The sequence below is a fragment of the Eptatretus burgeri genome, chromosome 7 (genome assembly GCF_056783735.1).
Source record: "Eptatretus burgeri isolate ZD-2024b chromosome 7, Ebu_testis_v1, whole genome shotgun sequence".
Taxonomy (NCBI): Eukaryota; Metazoa; Chordata; class Myxini; order Myxiniformes; family Myxinidae; genus Eptatretus; species Eptatretus burgeri.
In genome coordinates, this window is record NC_140967.1 from 103,177,377 (window position 1) to 103,199,823 (window position 22,447).

Consider the following 22,447-nt stretch of genomic DNA (forward strand, 5'->3'; position numbering starts at 1 on the left):
ACCAGTCACCCCCCTTCTTATGAAACTCTCAAAATCTAGAATCACTGCTCACATCCACTCATTTGTTCCTCTTTTTCCACACCTGTGGAAGCAACTTCCACATCCTCTTCAATCTCATTCTTCCCTCCAGGTCTCTTCATGACAGCTGTTCACCACCATCTCAGATAATTCCCCATCCAAAACAATCATCATTTCTACACCCGTTAAACCACTCCCCTACCCCTCCAAATTTTGCTTCTGTATCCATATTATCCACACCCTGCATTCTCCCCTACCCCTAACCTTTCCTCATGCATTCCTTGTTTGTCCATCTCAAAATATTTTCTGTTGGCATTTCCCCCTTCTTCTCCTTCTGTTGTTCCTTTTGTTGGGGCCCTGTCACACCTTGACGTTTTAGCCAGCAATGGCAACGTATAAAAATGTATGTAAAACGTTGGCGTACGCTGAAATTTTGATGTTTTTTTTTTAAGTTTTGGGCGTATTCATAACGTGTTGGTCGTATGCATAACATATTAGTAACGGGCACAGAACGTTTCGTTGTCTTATAGATAACTTATACCAATGAATGCTTAGCCTGTTGTCGGCGTTCACAACGTATGCCCAACGATAGTCTAGCGTATGCATAGCGTAATAATTCCCAAGCACGTTATTCATAGGTTATAAATAAGTCACGGGTACCCTAAACATTACTTTGATGTGTTTCGACGTATGAGGAACTTTCAAATAGCGTGTTGCGAAGTGTGAACAACGTTCGTGTAGCGTGCTTACAAAACGTTACTCATAGGTTAGAAATAAGTTTCGGGTACGCGAATGTTACCTCTACGTGTTTCGACTTATGAGTAACATACAATTAACGTGTGTCAACGATCGCATAACGTGCCTACAACTTATGGCCAGCGTAGCGGAACGTGCGAGCCAAACGCCGAGTACGTCGTAAAATTTCAAGCATGCAAAATTTTTTGGACAACCAAAAAGTACAACGTTTTAAACCAGCATAATACGACCTATGGTAGTGTTTTTCAGCGTGCACCTAACGTACACATAACGTACCCATAACGTATTCGACGTGTGCCAGCGTTTTAGACAAATTTTTCATAAATCGGCAGAGGCTGGCGAAATCGTCAAGGTGTGACAGCCCCTTTATGTTGTGTCCTGATCCGTTATGTGTTTGAGCTCTTCCACGAGTCTTGTTTGACTCGATAGATATTTTAAAAACTCAATTTGTATGGAGCCTGTGGCTCCTGCTTCCATCAGCTGCATAACAGTGCCCCCGAGAGGTTACAGCAGTAATTAATTTGTGCTGAGTGCCAGCAATAACTCACCTACTATTCACGAAGGACACCATGCAATCTTTATCATCCACCAATTAATGCTAGCAGATAGGACACCCACTTTAACCTCTATCCGATGGACAACTGATGCTTCACCCTGGCTGCAAAACACCAGGATAGCAGTTTGTAGCGGTGTTCAGAGGTGAGTGTGTGGACTTCTCGGCCATCCTGCCAGACCTTCAATTGAGTGAATACTGTATAAATAATATAATTACACTATATATTCAGCAAATGGTAGTTTCCCAATGGGTAGTAAATGGGAAATTAACTAGAAAACGAAAGCAGGTGAAATTCCATTAAATGGGGAATGTTTAAGTAAAGCACAATATCCCATTACATACACATCAATGAACAGGGACTCCCAAGACCATTATCTCTTGATTTGGTCCGATAGTTGGACAGACTTGCATCGAGGCATGTCTTCAAACAAGACCACCATAGCCTGAGGTTAGTCCACGGGCCCTACACGAGACATCCAGAGCACTCTTGATGACTCGGTGCTCTTTACACAGACTATTTCAGGTCTTGTCCCAAACACCACTCACACTATGATGTTGCCTCTGTTATGATTTGAGAGTGGTGTATGCTTTGAGATGGTCACAACGACCTGCACGTCATGCCTGGAGATCTCCCTTATTCAAGGGCAGCAGCCGGGGAAGAATATTGGACAGACTTTCCAAAAAGGGTGACATTATTTTATATCAACCTCAATTTATATGACAGCATATTTATTTCAGATAATATTAGAATTGTGCTTTGAACACATCCAGAGGTAAGTTGACTTTTTTGTTGTATCCTCGGCAACCCTAACGTTCCCAACACTCGATGAAAGCTTCCCTTTGTACTTGAGAAGGGCCACACGAGTGGTTCTCAGGAAGAACTTCCCCCCTTTCTTCCTCAATTTTGTGTTTCACGATATCGGGAATGAAAGATTCTTTGAGAATGTGGAGAGGTCCAATATTGAAACGGAGACAGCTTTATTTATTATAGTTAAATGAGTGCAATTGTCGACCTTTGTCACCGTCCATCTTCATGATGCTTTCAGACTGTTTCGCATCGCTAGTTAGAGTAGGTTTTGGTCTGAACATATTGCTAGAGATCGATGGGACGCTTCATGGAAGGTTGCTTGCCATAGACCTGGATGTTGGACTGCCAAATCTTCTCCTGCTTGATGCCATGATGTTCTCTGAGTTTTCTCCTGGCATGATAAATGCTCAAACACCTCATTTTGTGGCCTGCTCATTCCAAAAGGACTGTTTGGAACCGCCCCCCCACCCCCATCTACTTTCTCAACAATCCTCTTTAAGAAGTCCTTTCATTCAAGCTTCTTGGTCTCACTATCTGCCATGATCTTTCCTGGGGAAGCCATATTTCCAAGCTGGCCTCCAAAGCCAGTTGCCGACCGGGCATCCTCCATCATGCAAAGTCCTTCCTTGACACACCTGAGCTGCTGACCACATACAAAGCTTTCATCCACAGCATGATGGAGTACTGTCCTCCCCTCTGGGTTGGTGCGCCCACCTCTTACCTTTCTCGGCTTCACGCTGTAGAAACCAAGGCATTTAGGATCATTAGTATCTACCACGATGAGGCTGAGTCTTTGGGTCTCTCATCGCAGGCAGGTCAGTGGTCTTTCTGTCTTCTACCATCTCATCTCCAGCCTTACCACCCCCCCCCCTGCTCTGTCTGAGATATGTCCCCTCCCTCCCCCCTCATATTTCCACATGGTGCTCAAGGTCTGCTAGCAACCCCCTTCTGGTAAAACTACCAAAATCAAGAATCACTGCTCACCTTCACTCTTTCATTCCTCGTTTTTTTTTTCCATCTTTGGAGCAAACTTCCACACTCTCTTCAATCCCATTCTTCCCCCCAGGTCTTCTAAACAACTGTTCACCACCATCTCTTACCTTCCCCCATCCAAAACCATGATCTTTTCTACCCCCATGAATCCACCTCAAACTCACCTCCTTCAAATTCCCTGCTTTCCTTCCTGAAAGTCCCTGTCATGTAAGGACCTGAAAGTTCCTGGAGTGTCCATCTTGTTTACCCTGTGTAACCCACCCCATCCCTCTCCCTTCCACAGATCTCCTCATGTCTCTGTTCCACATTGTTTTTTTCCTTCCCTCTCCCACCCCTCTTGTCTCCTGCTCCCCTTGTTGTACGTTCCGTGTGTTAGCTCTTATACGAGCCTCGACAGTGTATCCAAAAAAAAGTAAGGTTTATAAGAACCGATGTCCCTCTAATCGTTCAGAGATTCAGCAAAAGGACCCTTGATGTGCTCAAGCAGGTCGGTGAGTGTCCGCAAAGCCTCCTCGTGAACATCGCCTGAATAGATATCTATCTATAATTCCAGCAATCTCTGTGTGTGTATATGTGTGTCTGTCTGCGACCGCCGTTTCTCGACGACAGCCGGTCCGATCTCATTGAAACTTGCCAGGAATATTGCCGGTGACCCGCGGATGTGCCTTTTCGAGGTTTGATGTCAATCGGACGAGCGGTTCCCAAGTTACGGCCATTTATCTGTCGACCAATGACAAGACACGGTGATATGACGTCACGAACGACGTCACAATTAATGTTTATTTATTTATTCTTTTTTTTTTGCACGATTGACGGTCCGATCTGATTGAAACTTGCCACGAATATTGCTGGGGACCCGCTGATGTGCCTTTGAGGTTTGAGAGAGAGAGGGGCTGCACATAGTGGCACTCACCTACGGGCACGCACCTACATGCCAACCCCTACGGGCCCCTACTCGTCTATCTATAATTCCAGCAATCTCTGTGTGTGTGTCTGTCTGTCTGTCTGTCTGTCTGCGACTACCGTTTCTCGACAACCGCCGGTCCGATCTGATTGAAACTTGCCAGGAATATTGCCGGGGACCCGCGGATGTGCCTTTTCGAGGTTTGATATTAATCAGACAAGCGGTTCCCAAGTTACGTCCATTTTATTGCTTTTTTCAGTGTTGGAAAGGTGTACATATCGCAGCTGAAGTGTCGTTTCACTTTATCACCTTATCATGCCATTTTTTCACAAAGATATCTCAGAATAATGTTAACAGCATATTAATAATAATAATAATAATAATAATAATAATAATAATAATAGCACAATAATTGGCAGTAATAAAAAGAATAACGTAATACAATGACCAATGTCTGTCAACCAATAACGACCTATATATTGTCTGTCAACCAATAATGACCAATAACGTCTGCCAACCAATGACAGGACACGGTGCTATGACGTCACGAATGACGTCACAATGCTTCCTCTTTTTTTGATATGATGTCACAATTGACTCTGGGACCTGAGTATGTGCCTTTTCAAAGTTTGATATCGTTCTTCTTCATCCATTTCAGCTGCTTCCCAAGTGTTTCCCAATGTTTGAAAGCTGTTTTTTTCCCAAGGTTTGAATTAATTGTTGTGCTTGGTAGACATTTGTGAATACATTTACAGAGGGGTGAGAGAGGAGGGGCGAGAGAGAGGGGGGCGTCACAATTCAAGAGAGGGGGAGAGAGGAGGTGCAAGAGAGGGGGCGAGAGGGGGGGAGAGTTATATAGATTATCTATCTATAATTATAGATAGGCGAGAGAGAGGTGGCATCGGTGGCCCGCACCGACGGGTCCGCACTAGTATTATAAAATGAGATATGTCAATGACGTACGTTGTAAAAAGGCATGCTTTGCACGCTGAAAAATCTTTTAAAATCGTCATTTCCGGTCGATTTTTGGGGAAGGAAATTGAGATCCCTGTAAGAATATGGTCCCCTGGGTATAGGGAATTGTTCCTTAGTCTCTTCCATTTTTTTGGTGCTGTCTCTCCTGATATGATATCCAGGTCATCCATTGAAGAACATGTCAGATCCTACAGAACCAGGAGACCGTTGCTCTAATGATTTAGTGGCCTGCTCATTCAAACACCCAAACACCATCCGGGACATTTGCACCAACACTCATGTAAAGAGTAATGTACAATGATGGTCACTGGTGTTCATGGAGATGTTTCTGTTAAAATCATTATATTGTGGTTTCTTCCACTCCTTCGAATGTCTGTCTGTATCGTGACGTTTAGCGAAGGACGTGGAGTATACTTTATTCGGTTTATTAAAATCATATCAACAATTGATGTTCTCATTTGACAAAAGCAGCTGCCATTAAGTTCCTGATAGAGGGGTATGGGGATGTTGGCAGGATGTGCATGTTGGTTGAGTATGAAATGGTGATTGTGTGTATCCGTGCTCATTGTAAGTGTCTGCGATAGGGTCTCGTTAAGGGATACGTAGTTTATGATCGGTGCTGTATATTCTTTATCCTAGAACCGCCTTCACCCAACCCCTTCCCCCCAAAAAGCGCCCCCGCAACAAAAACACAAAAACTATTTTTCCCCATTTTTAGCTCATTTGGACTTTAGTCAGGAGAGCTTATGCAATCGAGCAGTGTCTGTAGGTGAGTCAGTCAGTGAGTCCGTAAACACTTGAACCAAACAAATGATTTTGATGAAACTTGGCCACAAGCTGTTAGGTATTTTACCATAATAAAGGTAAAATCTGCGCTCATTAAGGAGGTCTTCTTGAGGGGTGGCAGTTCACCCCCCACTCAAATAGGTATTTTCTCTCTTCTCTCAAACAACACACACAATTTTGATGACACTTGACCACAACATTCTTCACCCGTGATGTACCAAAGTTCATTCACGGCATTCATGGCTCCTGATCCAGGTGAGCTTCAGGCTGTGCAGTCCCATTTTCATTTTTAACACCCTGGTGATGTCCCTGAGCCTGCAACACTTTTCTTATCCCCACTTTTCCTCCCCTCTCCCCCACCCACAATGAAAAACGTTGTTAGCTTTGACGGATTTATTTAATCTGGATTTGGTGCGCGTCGGCATGATGGGCCGGATGACCTCTTCCCATGTCAAATTTCCTTGATATCCGTGTGACGTTTTGTATGTAATGTGGAAGGCTTTCTCTACTAAAAGAAAGGAACTTGTACTTCTGTTAGTCCTGTACAAGTGCGACAAAGACAAAAAAAATTTATCAACAAAGTATACTTTTTACCTCCACCACCGAAGGTGAAGGAGGTTATGTTTTCACCCCTTTCTGTCTGTCTGTTTGTCTGTCTGTCTGTCTGTGTTAAGGATCTGTCTGTGTTAAGGACGAACTGATAAGATTTTGGTGAAGATCCGGATCCGACTTGTCGAATTTTTTAAGTGATTCTTCACCATTGAGAGGGTACTGTGTAGCATATTTCAAATATGTGTTTGGCCCGATATGTTCTCGTGGATCAGGCATTACGTGGCGGAGGTATGAGCTCCACCAAGTGCCCTTGTCGTTCATTATGAATTACAACAACATTATAAGACAATTAATCCATGAACATAGTATATGGTATTTGAACGATTTGCCAGGAATATTGCCGGGGACCCGCGGATGTGCCTTTTCGAGGTTTGATATTAATCAGACAAGCGGTTCCATTATTATCGTGTGTTTAATCGTGTTTAATACAGTGTTTAATCCACGATTATTCAAATCGTGTGTTTAAGAAGATGGTGGCATGGTTGCAGGTTGATCATTCATGATTATTACTGTCTTCCCCTCTGAGCTGGTGCCCCTGCCTCAAACCTTGCTGAGCTTGAACCTGTGGAAACCAAGTCCGTAAACATCATTGGAATCGTCCACGATGAAGCTGAGTCTCTAGTGTCTCGTCGTATCACTTTGCCATCGCATACGGGTTGGTGGTCTCGGTCTTCTACCACATCCTTTCTCGTATTTCACCCTCTGCCCTCTCCGTGCTTTGTACCCCCCAGGTTTCTGCAGGGCACACATGGTCCACCAGTCACCCCCCTTCTTATGAAACTCTCAAAATCTAGAATCACTGCTCACATCCACTCATTTGTTCCTCTTTTTCCACACCTGTGGAAGCAACTTCCACATCCTCTTCAATCTCATTCTTCCCTTCAGGTCTCTTCATGACAGCTGTTCACCACCATCTCAGATAATTCCCCATCCAAAACAATCATCATTTCTACACCCGTTAAACCACTCCCCTACCCCTCCAAATTTTGCTTCTATATCCATATTATCCACACCCTGCATTCTCCCCTACCCCTAACCTTTCCTCATGCATTCCTTGTTTGTCCATCTCAAAATATTTTCTGTTGGCATTTCCCCCTTCTTCTCCTTCTGTTGTTCCTTTTGTTGGGGCCCTGTCACACCTTGACGTTTTAGCCAGCAATGGCAACGTATAAAAATGTATGTAAAACGTTGGCGTACGCTGAAATTTTGATGTTTTTTTTTTAAGTTTTGGGCGTATTCATAACGTGTTGGTCGTATGCATAACATATTAGTAACGGGCACAGAACGTTTCGTTGTCTTATAGATAACTTATACCAATGAATGCTTAGCCTGTTGTCGGCGTTCACAACGTATGCCCAACGATAGTCTAGCGTATGCATAGCGTAATAATTCCCAAGCACGTTATTCATAGGTTATAAATAAGTCACGGGTACCCTAAACATTACTTTGATGTGTTTCGACGTATGAGGAACTTTCAAATAGCGTGTTGCGAAGTGTGAACAACGTTCGTGTAGCGTGCTTACAAAACGTTACTCATAGGTTAGAAATAAGTTTCGGGTACGCGAATGTTACCTCTACGTGTTTCGACTTATGAGTAACATACAATTAACGTGTGTCAACGATCGCATAACGTGCCTACAACTTATGGCCAGCGTAGCGGAACGTGCGAGCCAAACGCCGAGTACGTCGTAAAATTTCAAGCATGCAAAATTTTTTGGACAACCAAAAAGTACAACGTTTTAAACCAGCATAATACGACCTATGGTAGTGTTTTTCAGCGTGCACCTAACGTACACATAACGTACCCATAACGTATTCGACGTGTGCCAGCGTTTTAGACAAATTTTTCATAAATCGGCAGAGGCTGGCGAAATCGTCAAGGTGTGACAGCCCCTTTATGTTGTGTCCTGATCCGTTATGTGTTTGAGCTCTTCCACGAGTCTTGTTTGACTCGATAGATATTTTAAAAACTCAATTTGTATGGAGCCTGTGGCTCCTGCTTCCATCAGCTGCATAACAGTGCCCCCGAGAGGTTACAGCAGTAATTAATTTGTGCTGAGTGCCAGCAATAACTCACCTACTATTCACGAAGGACACCATGCAATCTTTATCATCCACCAATTAATGCTAGCAGATAGGACACCCACTTTAACCTCTATCCGATGGACAACTGATGCTTCACCCTGGCTGCAAAACACCAGGATAGCAGTTTGTAGCGGTGTTCAGAGGTGAGTGTGTGGACTTCTCGGCCATCCTGCCAGACCTTCAATTGAGTGAATACTGTATAAATAATATAATTACACTATATATTCAGCAAATGGTAGTTTCCCAATGGGTAGTAAATGGGAAATTAACTAGAAAACGAAAGCAGGTGAAATTCCATTAAATGGGGAATGTTTAAGTAAAGCACAATATCCCATTACATACACATCAATGAACAGGGACTCCCAAGACCATTATCTCTTGATTTGGTCCGATAGTTGGACAGACTTGCATCGAGGCATGTCTTCAAACAAGACCACCATAGCCTGAGGTTAGTCCACGGGCCCTACACGAGACATCCAGAGCACTCTTGATGACTCGGTGCTCTTTACACAGACTATTTCAGGTCTTGTCCCAAACACCACTCACACTATGATGTTGCCTCTGTTATGATTTGAGAGTGGTGTATGCTTTGAGATGGTCACAACGACCTGCACGTCATGCCTGGAGATCTCCCTTATTCAAGGGCAGCAGCCGGGGAAGAATATTGGACAGACTTTCCAAAAAGGGTGACATTATTTTATATCAACCTCAATTTATATGACAGCATATTTATTTCAGATAATATTAGAATTGTGCTTTGAACACATCCAGAGGTAAGTGGACTTTTTTGTTGTATCCTCGGCAACCCTAACGTTCCCAACACTCGATGAAAGCTTCCCTTTGTACTTGAGAAGGGCCACACGAGTGGTTCTCAGGAAGAACTTCCCCCCTTTCTTCCTCAATTTTGTGTTTCACGATATCGGGAATGAAAGATTCTTTGAGAATGTGGAGAGGTCCAATATTGAAATGGAGACAGCTTTATTTATTATAGTTAAATGAGTGCAATTGTCGACCTTTGTCACCGTCCATCTTCATGATGCTTTCAGACTGTTTCGCATCGCTAGTTAGAGTAGGTTTTGGTCTGAACATATTGCTAGAGATCGATGGGACGCTTCGTGGAAGGTTGCTTGCCATAGACCTGGATGTTGGACTGCCAAATCTTCTCCTGCTTGATGCCATGATGTTCTCTGAGTTTTCTCCTGGCATGATAAATGCTCAAACACCTCATTTTGTGGCCTGCTCATTCCAAAAGGACTGTTTGGAACCGCCCCCCCACCCCCATCTACTTTCTCAACAATCCGCTTTAAGAAGTCCTTTCATTCAAGCTTCTTGGTCTCACTATCTGCCATGATCTTTCCTGGGGAAGCCATATTTCCAAGCTGGCCTCTAAAGCCAGTCGCCGACCGGGCATCCTCCATCATGCAAAGTCCTTCCTTGACACACCTGAGCTGCTGACCACATACAAAGCTTTCATCCACAGCATGATGGAGTACTGCTCTCCCCTCTGGGTTGGTGCGCCCACCTCTTACCTTTCTCGGCTTCACGCTGTAGAAACCAAGGCATTTAGGATCATTGGTATCTACCACGATGAGGCTGAGTCTTTGGGTCTCTCATCGCAGGCAGGTCAGTGGTCTTTCTGTCTTCTACCATCTCATCTCCAGCCTTACCACCCCCTGCTCTGTCTGAGATATGTCCCCTCCCTCCCCCCTCATATTTCCACAGGGTGCTCAAGGTCTGCTAGCAACCCCCTTCTGGTAAAACTACCAAAATCAAGAATCACTGCTCACCTTCACTCTTTCATTCCTCGTTTTTTTCCCATCTTTGGGGCAAACTCCCACACTCTCTTCAATCCCATTCTTCCCCCCAGGTCTTCTAAACAACTGTTCACCACCATCTCTTACCTTCCCCCATCCAAAACCATGATCTTTTCTACCCCCATGAATCCACCTCAAACTCACCTCCTTCAAATTCCCTGCTTTCCTTCCTGAAAGTCCCTGTCATGTAAGGACCTGAAAGTTCCTGGAGTGTCCATCTTGTTTACCCTGTGTAACCCACCCCATCCCTCTCCCTTCCACAGATCTCCTCATGTCTCTGTTCCACATTGTTTTTTTCCTTCCCTCTCCCACCCCTCTTGTCTCCTGCTCCCCTTGTTGTACGTTCCGTGTGTTAGCTCTTACACGAGCCTCGACAGTGTATCCAAAAAAAAGTAAGGTTTATAAGAACCGATGTCCCTCTAATCGTTCAGAGATTCAGCAAAAGGACCCTTGATGTGCTCAAGCAGGTCGGTGAGTGTCCGCAAAGCCTCCTCGTGAACATCGCCTGAATAGATATCTATCTATAATTCCAGCAATCTCTGTGTGTGTATATGTGTGTCTGTCTGCGACCGCCGTTTCTCGACGACAGCCGGTCCGATCTCATTGAAACTTGCCAGGAATATTGCCGGGGACCCGCGGATGTGCCTTTTCGAGGTTTGATGTCAATCGGACGAGCGGTTCCCAAGTTACAGCCATTTATCTGTCGAACAATGACAAGACATGGTGATATGACGTCACGAACAACGTCACAATTAATGTTTATTTATTTATTCTTTTTTTTTTTTGCACGATTGACGGTCCGATCTGATTGAAACTTGCCACGAATATTGCTGGGGACCCGCTGATGTGCCTTTGAGGTTTGAGAGAGAGAGAGAGAGGGGCTGCACATAGTGGCACTCACCTACGGGCACGCACCTACAGGCCCACCCCTACGGGCCCCTACTCGTCTATCTATAATTCCAGCAATCTCTGTGTGTGTGTCTGTCTGTCTGTCTGTCTGCGACTGCCGTTTCTCGACAACCGCCGGTCCGATCTGATTGAAACTTGCCAGGATTATTGCCGGGGACCCGCGGATGTGCCTTTTCGAGGTTTGATATTAATCAGACAAGCGGTTCCCAAGTTACGTCCATTTTATTGCTTTTTTCAGTGTTGGAAAGGTGTACATATCGCAGCTGAAGTGTCGTTTCACTTTATCACCTTATCATGCCATTTTTTCACAAAGATATCTCAGAATAATGTTAACAGCATATTAATAATAATAATAATAATAGCACAATAATTGGCAGTAATAAAAAGAATAACGTAATACAATGACCAATGTCTGTCAACCAATAACGACCTATATATTGTCTGTCAACCAATAATGACCAATAACGTCTGCCAACCAATGACAGGACACGGTGCTATGACGTCACGAATGACGTCACAATGCTTCCTCTTTTTTTGATATGATGTCACAATTGACTCTGGGACCTGAGTATGTGCCTTTTCAAAGTTTGATATCGTTCTTCTTCATCCATTTCAGCTGCTTCCCAAGTGTTTCCCAATGTTTGAAAGCTGTTTTTTTTCCCAAGGTTTGAATTAATTGTTGTGCTTGGTAGACATTTGTGAATACATTTACAGAGGGGTGAGAGAGGAGAGACGAGAGAGAGGGGGGCGTCACAATTCAAGAGAGGGGGAGAGAGGAGGTGCGAGAGAGGGGCGAGAGGGGGGGGGAGAGTTATATAGATTATCTATCTATAATTATAGATAGGCGAGAGAGAGGTGGCATCGGTGGCCCGCACCGACGGGTCCGCACTAGTATTATAAAATGAGATATGTCAGTGACGTACGTTGTAAAAAGGCATGCTTTGCACGCTGAAAAATCTTTTAAAATCGTCATTTCCGGTCGATTTTTGGGGAAGGAAATTGAGATCCCTGTAAGAATATTTGGACTTTAGTCAGGAGAGCTTATGCAATCGAGCAGTGTCTGTAGGTGAGTCAGTCAGTGAGTCCGTAAACACTTGAACCAAACAAATGATTTTGATGAAACTTGGCCACAAGCTGTTAGGTATTTTACCATAATAAAGGTAAAATCTGCGCTCATTAAGGAGGTCTTCTTGAGGGGTGGCAGTTCACCCCCCACTCAAATAGGTATTTTCTCTCTTCTCTCAAACAACACACACAATTTTGATGACACTTGACCACAACATTCTTCACCCGTGATGTACCAAAGTTCATTCACGGCATTCATGGCTCCTGATCCAGGTGAGCTTCAGGCTGTGCAGTCCCATTTTCATTTTTAACACCCTGGTGATGTCCCTGAGCCTGCAACACTTTTCTTATCCCCACTTTTCCTCCCCTCTCCCCCACCCACAATGAAAAACGTTGTTAGCTTTGACGGATTTATTTAATCTGGATTTGGTGCGCGTCGGCATGATGGGCCGGATGACCTCTTCCCATGTCAAATTTCCTTGATATCCGTGTGACGTTTTGTATGTAATGTGGAAGGCTTTCTCTACTAAAAGAAAGGAACTTGTACTTCTGTTAGTCCTGTACAAGTGCGACAAAGACAAAAAAAAATTATCAACAAAGTATACTTTTTACCTCCACCACCGAAGGTGAAGGAGGTTATGTTTTCACCCCTTTCTGTCTGTCTGTTTGTCTGTCTGTCTGTCTGTGTTAAGGATCTGTCTGTGTTAAGGACGAACTGATAAGATTTTGGTGAAGATCCGGATCCGACTTGTCGAATTTTTTAAGTGATTCTTCACCATTGAGAGGGTACTGTGTAGCATATTTCAAATATGTGTTTGGCCCGATATGTTCTCGTGGATCAGGCATTACGTGGCGGAGGTATGAGCTCCACCAAGTGCCCTTGTCGTTCATTATGAATTACAACAACATTATAAGACAATTAATCCATGAACATAGTATATGGTATTTGAACCTGAGGTCCCAGCATCATGAGGCACGAGCCATGAATGATTTCCCTTCTATTGCTGAGAGTCATGTGACTGACCAAACAAAATCCCAAGGCCTTTTGTTGCCTCCAAACCTTCCGTCTTCTCTTCAAGTGGCTCGAAATCTAGAAGTCACACATATATGAATGAGGAATGAGGTCAGAATATTTCCCGTTGGTTTACTCGCTGTACTAAGAAGCAAGGCAAGCTCGAATCGGCCATCCCATCAATTGGCTTCTCGGCTCCATAGAAATGGCCGTCCTCCGTTAGCTTTCCATGTTTGCCACGTTGAGTCACCTCAATGGCATTTTGTGAGGTCATCAATACGACGTGACTCGAACTACACTTGCTCTGCGTTCTGTATGTTTTACAGGACTTGACATAACAATATAACTTATTAGCAAGCTCGAGAATGCTGATTAAACGCAGTCGGGGGTGACCATCATATTCGGTTCATGATGAAGCGCCGCCACCGGGGTGATCGCCTCGTGGGGTCTCCCTTGGCTTTCTGCAGAAATTGTTTTTGAATATTATGTCCCTCACAGAGTCGGTCTGGCAGCTCGGCCTCATCCTTTTAAGCCCTCCATGGAAGTTTCTGGAAAGTTCCACTAAATTGGACTGTTGGTTCATCCCTCTGGAAGAACCGAGCCCGTTTGCATTTTGAGCAGAAAGAGGATCGTGTTTGATGTTGCACGTGTCTTGTATTTCCTTCTTTCCCATGTGCATGTTTGTTGTTTGTTTATAAATGGTCTCAGACAGAGAAGAACTGAATTTCTTCCACAGTATCCAAGGCGATCTCCACTCATGGCTCGCAGACTTCCTCTCCTGTGGCAGTCAACGTGTGGCCCTAAATGGAGTTCTTTCATCCCCTCTTCTTGTCAAGGCTGGAGTTCCTCAAGGAAGCGTTCTGGGCCCTGTTCTTTTTCTAGTTTTCATCAATGATCTCTCCGACTCTCTGGAAAATCCTCTTTATCTCTTTGCTGATGACTCCACCCTCTGCTGTACCATCAGTCATCCCTCAGACCGGCAAGCAGCAGCTTCTTCGCTCACTGCAGATCTGGATAAAATCACAAACTGGTCCAACACGTGGTACATGTCTTTCAATCCGGACAAATCTCACACTCTCACTTTGTCTCTCCAAAAGGGCCGTTTGGAACCCCCCCCCCCCAGCCCCATCTACTTTCTCAACAATCCTCTGGAAGAAGTCCTTTCAAGCTTCTGGATCTCACTATCTACCATGACCTTTCCTGGGAAAGCCACATTTCAAAGCTGGCCTCAAAAGCCAGTCGCCAACTGGGAATCCTCCGTTGTACAATGTCCTTCCTCGGCCCACCTGAGCTCCTGACCACATACAAAACTTTCATCCGCAGCCTGATGGAGTACTGCTCTCCCCTCTGGGCTGGTGCTCCTGCCTCTCACCTTTCTCAGCTTCACACTGTGGAAACCAAGGCATTTAGGATCATTGGTATCTCCCACAATGAGGTTAAGTCTTTGGGCCTCTCACCCTCTCACCGCAGTCAGGACGGTGGTCTTTGTCTTCTACCGTGTCCTGTCCCTCTCGCCTTCGCTCCCTGCTCTGTCTGCGATTTGTCCCCACCATATTTCCACAGGGTGCTCAAGGTCCGCCAACAACCCCCTTCTGGTAAAACTACCAAAATCATAAATTACTGCTCACCTTCACTCTTTCATTCCTCTTTTTCTCACCTTGGAAATAAACTCCCACACTCTCTTCAATCCCACTCTTCCCTCCAGGTCTTCAAAACTGCTGTTCACCACCACCTCTTATCATCCCCAATCCAAAACCACAATCTTTTCCACCCCCGTTAATCCACCCCAAACCCACCTCCTTCATATTCCCTGCTTTCCTTCCTGAAAGTTCCCTGTCGTGCGAGGTCCTGAAAGTCCCTGTGGTGTCCATTTTGTTTACCCCGTGTTCCCTGCCCCATCCCTCTCCCTTCAACAGATCTAATATCTGTTACCCACTGTTTTGTCCTTCCCTCTCCCACCCCCCTTTGTTGCGCATTGTGTTGGCTCAATGTTAGCTCCCATGTGAGCCTCGACAATGCATACAAAAAAGAAAAACCACCAAAGCACTCTTCTCCCCATCCTCCCATCCACTTAGAAGGACATCATAACCCCTTGAGCTCGTTGATCGCATTGCACAGCAGGTGTCACCTTCCATCAGCAAGTACTCCTCCATGTTCCAGGAGCTTGTTTTCACTCCCGTGTGGAGAGGTCCTTCGTCTTGACTCTCAATTCAATGTTCCCAAGTTGTAAACGTTATACGTTCGAGCGTGCCATCCTGTTGGAGAGTGCCATCCTGTTGGAGCGTGCCATCCTGTTGGAGCGTGCCATCCTGTTGGAGCGTGCCATCCTGTTGGAGCGTGCCATCCTGTTGGAGCGTGCCATCCTGTTGGAGCGTGCCATCCTGTTGGAGCGTGCCATCACGTCATGTCATTTCATCGTTGCCCTTCTCACGTGTTTGGAGTTTGCTGCGACGTGCGACGTCATTGCAGTCTGGCAGGTTGCTGAGAGAACTCCCGGATCAGGTGAGTCTGAACGCAGCCATAGCACGTACACAGTTACTCCGCAACCTGACAGGTGTAATGATGAGACAAAAATGTTTGACGCACGTATTAATGAGAGTTAAAAAGGAGCCATGAGGTCACTGTAACTGATCCATCATCATTTTCCTTTCAACGTCTCAGCAGCCACAACCACAGTCCACAGAGATCTCGGGTTCAACTGGCAATGAAACCACACAGATCAAAAAGGTGCTTCACTCACCGTTCAACACCTTGAACAGCGTCGCCATTCAGCTCCCAATTGGCCCGAGTCCACAACATTGCTGCTAAATCACGTCATCACCAGCCGTGCCCCCCAGCCGTGCCACCCGCCCCCCAATTGCTGCTTCATGACGTCATCACCAGCCGTGCCCCACCATTCCAAACAAAGCCCTCACCACGAAGATCCACAATGAGGGATTATGACGTACGTGTGTACGTAATAAATAGATTACAGGGACGTATTGAAAATGTACCTTTACTTTGACAAGGTGTTCCGGTGGTTTAATAAAATAATTATGAAAATACCGATTCTTCTTCTTCTCTGCAGAGCTCACCTGGATGTTGCTGTGTGCAGAACAGTCCGGAATCGAACCCATGAGACAACGCGACAGGGACATGTTGAACCCGCCATTTTGCTTACATGACAGCAGGAGGCGGACCGCGACCGCGACCGCGACCGCGACCGCAACCGCAACCGCAACCGCAACCGCAACCGCAACCGCAACTGCAACCGCGGTATTAAATCGGCTGTCTCGGCCGTGAATGAAGTGTCGTGTGGTGCAGGTGCACGTTAACCAGGTGAGCTTTAAGTGCTTTTAAAAGCTCACGGGTTGCAAACGCGCCCCAGGTGTTCCTTTTTACCTGTGGTGTTTTTGGCGCGTGCCGGTCGTCCACGTCATTGGTTCCGCCCTTTTTACGGGCTCGCTCGCCATTGGTCGGTGAGCAGCGAGTTTCGAAGAGTTCGGCGTGTGACGTCATCCCTGGCAACGGCGCAAGAGGGTGGAGGAAGAGACGGAGTCCGCTCTCCGTGGAAGCAGGAAAACAAAGAGGGATTACCGCGAGCACGGAGTACGAGGCGGAAAGGTCGGGGAGGAAACGCGCACGAACACGAGTTTACCAAGGAGGGGACGACGAGGAGACCGCGAGTCCGCAGGCCCGAGGCCGCGGGAATGGCCAAGAACCACCGCGGTCACGCGCGGCACGGCAGCGACATCGAGGTCAAAAGCAAGGTAGGAAGGGTCTGGGGGTTACACCACAGGGGACTACCGGGGTAACACCGGAGGGGGGGGTCTATCGGGGTAACATTGGGGGTATCTGTTGGGGTAACACCTGAGGGGACTACTGGGGTAATCTCTGAGGAGTCCATTTGGGTAACATTGTTGGGAACCTTGTACACTGTGAGAGAAACGAAGGTGTTTGTTAGTTCATTGAGAGGGAGTTCATTGAGGGGTGATTTGTTTGATCGAAGTGATCATCATGTTGAGGGAGTACATGTTGAGGGAGTACATGTTGAGGGAGTACATGTTGAGGGAGTTCATTGAGGGGTAATTTGTTTGATCGAAGTGATCATCATGTTGAGGGAGTTCATTGAGGGGTGATTTGTTTGATCGAAGTGATCATCATGTTGAGGGAGTACATGTTGAGGGAGTATATGTTGAGGGAGTTCATTGAGGGGTGATTTGTTTGATCGAAGTGATCATCATGTTGAGGGAGTACATGTTGAGGGAGTACATGTTGAGGGGTGATTTGTTTGATCGAAGTGATCATCATGTTGAGGGAGATCCGAATCGAGAGTTCATGTTGAAGTGATTCTGAGAGGAAGAGTGGAATTTGGGACATCTTGGCTTTACTTTGTGGTTTGTGGTTGGTGTGCTTGTAATTGAGAGGTTAGTTTGTGCATATGAGGAGATACTGAGTGTGCATGTGGTGCATCGAGGAAGTGGTTCAGTAATTTATTTCCTGATTTCTAAAACTTGATGACTATGGTTACCTGTGCTGGTTCACCCGACTCAACCATCCACTTTTTCCATTTTTCATGTGATCCAAGAACATGTCGCTTATCAGCGGCTTGCATCATCTTGGCCTTAGCAAGCCTTCATGTTGAAGTGGACTACATGGGGATGAGGCTCCACTGGGGGGAAGGGGGAAGGGAGGGTGGGGGGTGAGGGGAATTGGTAGATATATTGTGGGGAGGAAAGGTGGATGGATTGGGGGTAGGGAGATGTGGTTGGGTTTGTTGTTGGCAGGGGGTAGTGGGAAAGGAGAGGGGTGAGGGTGGAGAGAGGTAGATTTTGGGGGGGGGCAGTGGGGTGGGTGAGGCCCGTTTGGAATCGGATCAGAGAAGCACTTTGCCGCGCGCGTGCTGCGCGCTACAAAACCGTCCCATGACACCGAGGATGGACAACGCTCATCTCGTGAGGTGCGTCGTGACTCATACACAAACCAAGGACATTCTTTCCTGAATTGTTTCCCCAAATCATCAACTTCACCTGTGGCCCTCCTGGCTTCACCTTGCAAGTTTGCTGCAGCTTGACCCTTGTCTCTCCAAATACATGCCGTTGGGCTTCTTTTGGGTGTAGGACAGAAATTCCATAAAATTTGATTTTTATTTTTTATTTTTTTTGATACGCTCAAGTTCTGTGATTTTTATTTTATTTTATTTTTTACCTAGTTGATTCCAAACATTTTTATTCACTGAAATGTCCCTTTCGTTGCTTGCAAACCTGGTTAGTGGAGTCATTTTATAGCCAAAGCATATCCAAAGCTCGTGTCATCGTGAAACCGATTTTGAGTCTGTTTTTCACGCAGTGCAACGTTTCCTTGACGTGTGTGCACCTGGCTTGATGTGTGTGCACCTGGCTTGATGCAATTGTGAATGTGCTTCATTAATCATTGTAGTTGGAGGTTCTATTTTTGTTTATACCATTCCGCCATCATAATTATTGTTCTCATTCCATATCCTAACATGCGTCTATGGCCTTGTCAAGATTCAGGTTGTCAGGTGTGAAGTCGGATCTTGCTAAGCCAGTCTGGTGACCTGCCTGTTTCATTGACGTCATGACACTGCAATAGGTGGAGACTTGTGTAACCTTGTGTGAGGAGGTGCTGTCCCTTTGTCTCTGTTTATCCCCTTGTCTGCGTCATCATCCACCCTCATTTTTATTTATTAATTATTCTACAGAAGTCGAGCAGCTAAATTCTCCGCCACGTACAGGTGGGTTTGTTTAAGGAGTGGCTGCTGCACTTTGTGCCAAACGGCTGTTCATGCAACCCTCCCAGAACCTTCTGTTCATGCCCTGAGTTAGTTCTCAAATTGGCTGCGTTGCCCATGGAAACACTTGGGGGGGGGGGGGTGCAGTCTGTGTGTCAGACTCTCTTACATGCTGAGGAGTAGGACAACGACAGTAAAGAAGAACATTTAAAAGGTAGAACTTTTTAGGAATGAAGATCGTCGTGTTTGATTCATTCACTGTGCCTCAGTTCATCCTCAATGTGGCATAACCGCATCACAGTGTACACCACGTGACCACAATGAAAACCTGACTTGTCGTTGTGCAGGCTTGAAGAGATTTACAACTTCTTACTACAACAAGATCCATCCTTCTCTCCAACGACTACATGCCGTAGTGCGTTGAGCAAATTGATGATGAAATACAATTTATTTTGAGATGAACAAATTGATGAAGGACATCAGAATTGAGCCTGGTCCACAACCATCATAACGTTCACCCAGACGCCCAACAACATTCTCATAGATCCTACATGGAATGTCATGGGACAAGCCAAAAATGGCCTACCGCTGTGATCACTCGCGTTGTGTGTCGTCCCAAAGAAATTGTCGCATACTTTTATTACCATAATGATCCGGGGGCAGCAAGTAAATATGCAGATTTATTAATTCACTATCATTTAATCGATCATAAATGGGATTGCGATCTGCCTTCGGCGACGAGTACGAATCGGATACATGCGAGTGAAGTTCAGAAGTTTGTAGATTGATGTGATCTGCATCAATCGGTTGTTCATGTCAACAAGACAAACGAAACAAGTTTTGATTTTCGCTGCTCAGCAGGATGCCATGACCCTTTGACTATTCATGGTCATAGAATGCAGAACAAGTTATCGAGGTGCAGGTGTCCAAGAAAAACCGAATAATTTACTTTTTATGGAAATTGAAAGAGTTTGACGTTGAAAACGGTATTTTTGTTCTTTTTTTTTATATCAGTCTGTGATCCAAAGTATCCTCACTTTGAGTTTGATATTTGTACATTTGGTATTACTTGTTGAAATAAAATGTGGAGCTGGAGAGTAATTCAAGCAAGCCTTCCCTCGATTTGTCCCTCGTATGAGAAACTTGTTGTAATGAGAGTTTATGGGATCATGTGAGATTCATCAAACACACTCCGTGTTTACTCTACGTGTGCAAAGAAAAAAGTGGGATTCAGCAATTTGTTCACTTTGTCTGTCTGTCTGTCTGTCTGTCTGTTCACCAACGTCGTTTTACAATCGAGGAACAATTTTACTTAAATTTGAAGTGATATTTTGAACACGAACCTGTAGGCTTGCAGTACTTTTTGGCTCTGAATTGGGCAAATTGTACGGAATGTCGTCCCGATTGCCTGTCTGGCAATGAAACGCGATTGAAAATAATTCCAAACGGGAAATTTACTGTTTGAATGAGTAACAAGGCCTTTGAATGAGTAAAAACAATATGTTTTAAGGACGTGAACAACAAGCACGAAGAACTGATGTAACGTGTTAGATAGGGTGACGGAATAGCCACTGCGTCAATGGCAGTAAACTTCGAAAAAAAATTTTTTTTTAATACAACCTTTAAAATCTTTTATTATATTTCAACTGAATTATATACTTGAACAACTGAGAACACAAATCAAATTTTTATCGCTTCCAAAAACCTTCCGTTTTGCAGTATTTCGACAAAATCTTGCATCAACTCGACCGATCAAATTTTCTGCTCGCAGACCCCACCCGTGTCATTTTTTTTTTTCCTCTCGACTGCGTGACGCAAGGTACCCTGTGAACTCTGCAGTTACCTCCGCCACCGAAGGTGGGCAGAGGTTATGTTTTCACCCCTGGCTGTCTGCGAGCAGGATATTTCAAAACGTTCCGGACTGATTCGGATGAAACTCCGTGGACATGCGGGTTGGGTGTGTGACGAGGATGAGTTGATTAGATTTCGTTAAAGATCCGGATATGATAAATTTTTAAAGTGATTCTTCACCATTGAGAGATGGGGCTAAAGAATGATTTGGAGCACGACATCTCAAAACGTTGTGGATGGATTATGACAACTTGGTGGATGAGTTGGGTCGGTGACGAGAACAAGCCGATCCGATTTTGGGTGAGGTCTGGATTCAGATGTGGCCTATCGGTGGATACAAAACATGAACCGTTCAGCCTGGCGGAGGTATATGCTCTACCAAGTTACGTTCTCGGTGTTTTGGTTGTAACCGTCCACCTTCATGTTCCACGTACTTTAAACCTGTCATTTTGGACAATTATTTGTGCCAAATGCAATTGACACGTTGCGTGATGATTGATCCGAGAGCATTTTGATGCATTGTAAATATTTCCTGCACATCGTGCAGTTTGATCTATATCATAATTTTTAATATCTTTTTTGGGGGTTTTGTAATTTGTGTTTATTTATACCCTTTATCCCTTTATAAATAATAAAGGGAAATAAATACCCTTTATCGTATTAATTTGTGTTTGTACTCTGAGACAACTGCGACGAATAACTCAATTCTCTGATGTGTATTACAAGAACTTATCTATCGGAATTTTTGTAAACTACGGTAGTTAATTTTTCTTCGCATAGCTCGATATAAGTGTGTGTAAATGCTTCTGTTTCTCTCCTCAAATGATATTTGGTTAATTTTATCCTTTTTGTCTTTTACACCCTTGTGTGTCTATCCATGGTTTGTATTTCTAATGTACAAGTTGTGTTGATGATGAGCTACTTTGATATTCCTGATATTTCATTTGTATTCTTGAATTGGCAATGAATGTCAAGTGTCTGTTTTTATCGTGATGTTGACCTTGACATCGATACTGTCTCTCTAACACTTTCTGCCGACCGTTGGGAGATGTGCGTTTCGTGGAATATTGTGATCACTCTTCCTCCAGGGCCAGTGTGGGTTCAGTAATGGTTGAGTCGGGTCGCCCCACGTCGAGAGGTTCTGAGCTCGTAACTGCAGGCTTCTATTTTAGATTTTTCTTTTTTCAATATTGTTGCTTTTGAACCAATTATTCACGGATACAGCAATATGGTTTGGGCCCTGATGTTCTACTAGCATGATATTATATCTACCAAGTTGTTTAGGATTCAAGTTGTTGTTTTTTTTTTTTTTTTTCTTTCTTTTCTCCACGAATTGGAAGTTCGTGGAAGAGTGAGGTGATGTAGGTTGAAAAGGCAACGCATCCACAGTGATTTAACAAGCAGGAAAAGAGGGAGGGGAGGAAACCCGGCAATGGGCTCGGATGTGGCCCACAAGAGCGTCTGGCCTGAACAAGGACGCACGGACCCAGCACTGAAGCACAAGAGTTTGCAACATGGATAAGGACGCATGGACCTAGCTCACGAAAGCACAAGAGCATCCAGCCCAAACAA

At 44.9% G+C, this 22,447-nt stretch overlaps 1 protein-coding gene across 1 annotated transcript in view; it reads left to right on the forward strand.

Annotated features, from left to right (window-relative positions):
- The first annotated feature begins 16,754 nt into the window (after positions 1-16,754).
- The window catches only part of LOC147023965 (partitioning defective 6 homolog beta-like), a 52,106-nt gene continuing 46,413 nt past the window's right edge, over positions 16,755-22,447 (forward strand). Inside the window, exon 1 of the mRNA XM_085890045.1 lies at positions 16,755-17,042. Coding sequence (XP_085746171.1) covers positions 16,983-17,042 — 60 coding nt within the window. The 5' untranslated portion in view covers positions 16,755-16,982. The remainder of the gene's footprint in view (positions 17,043-22,447) is intronic.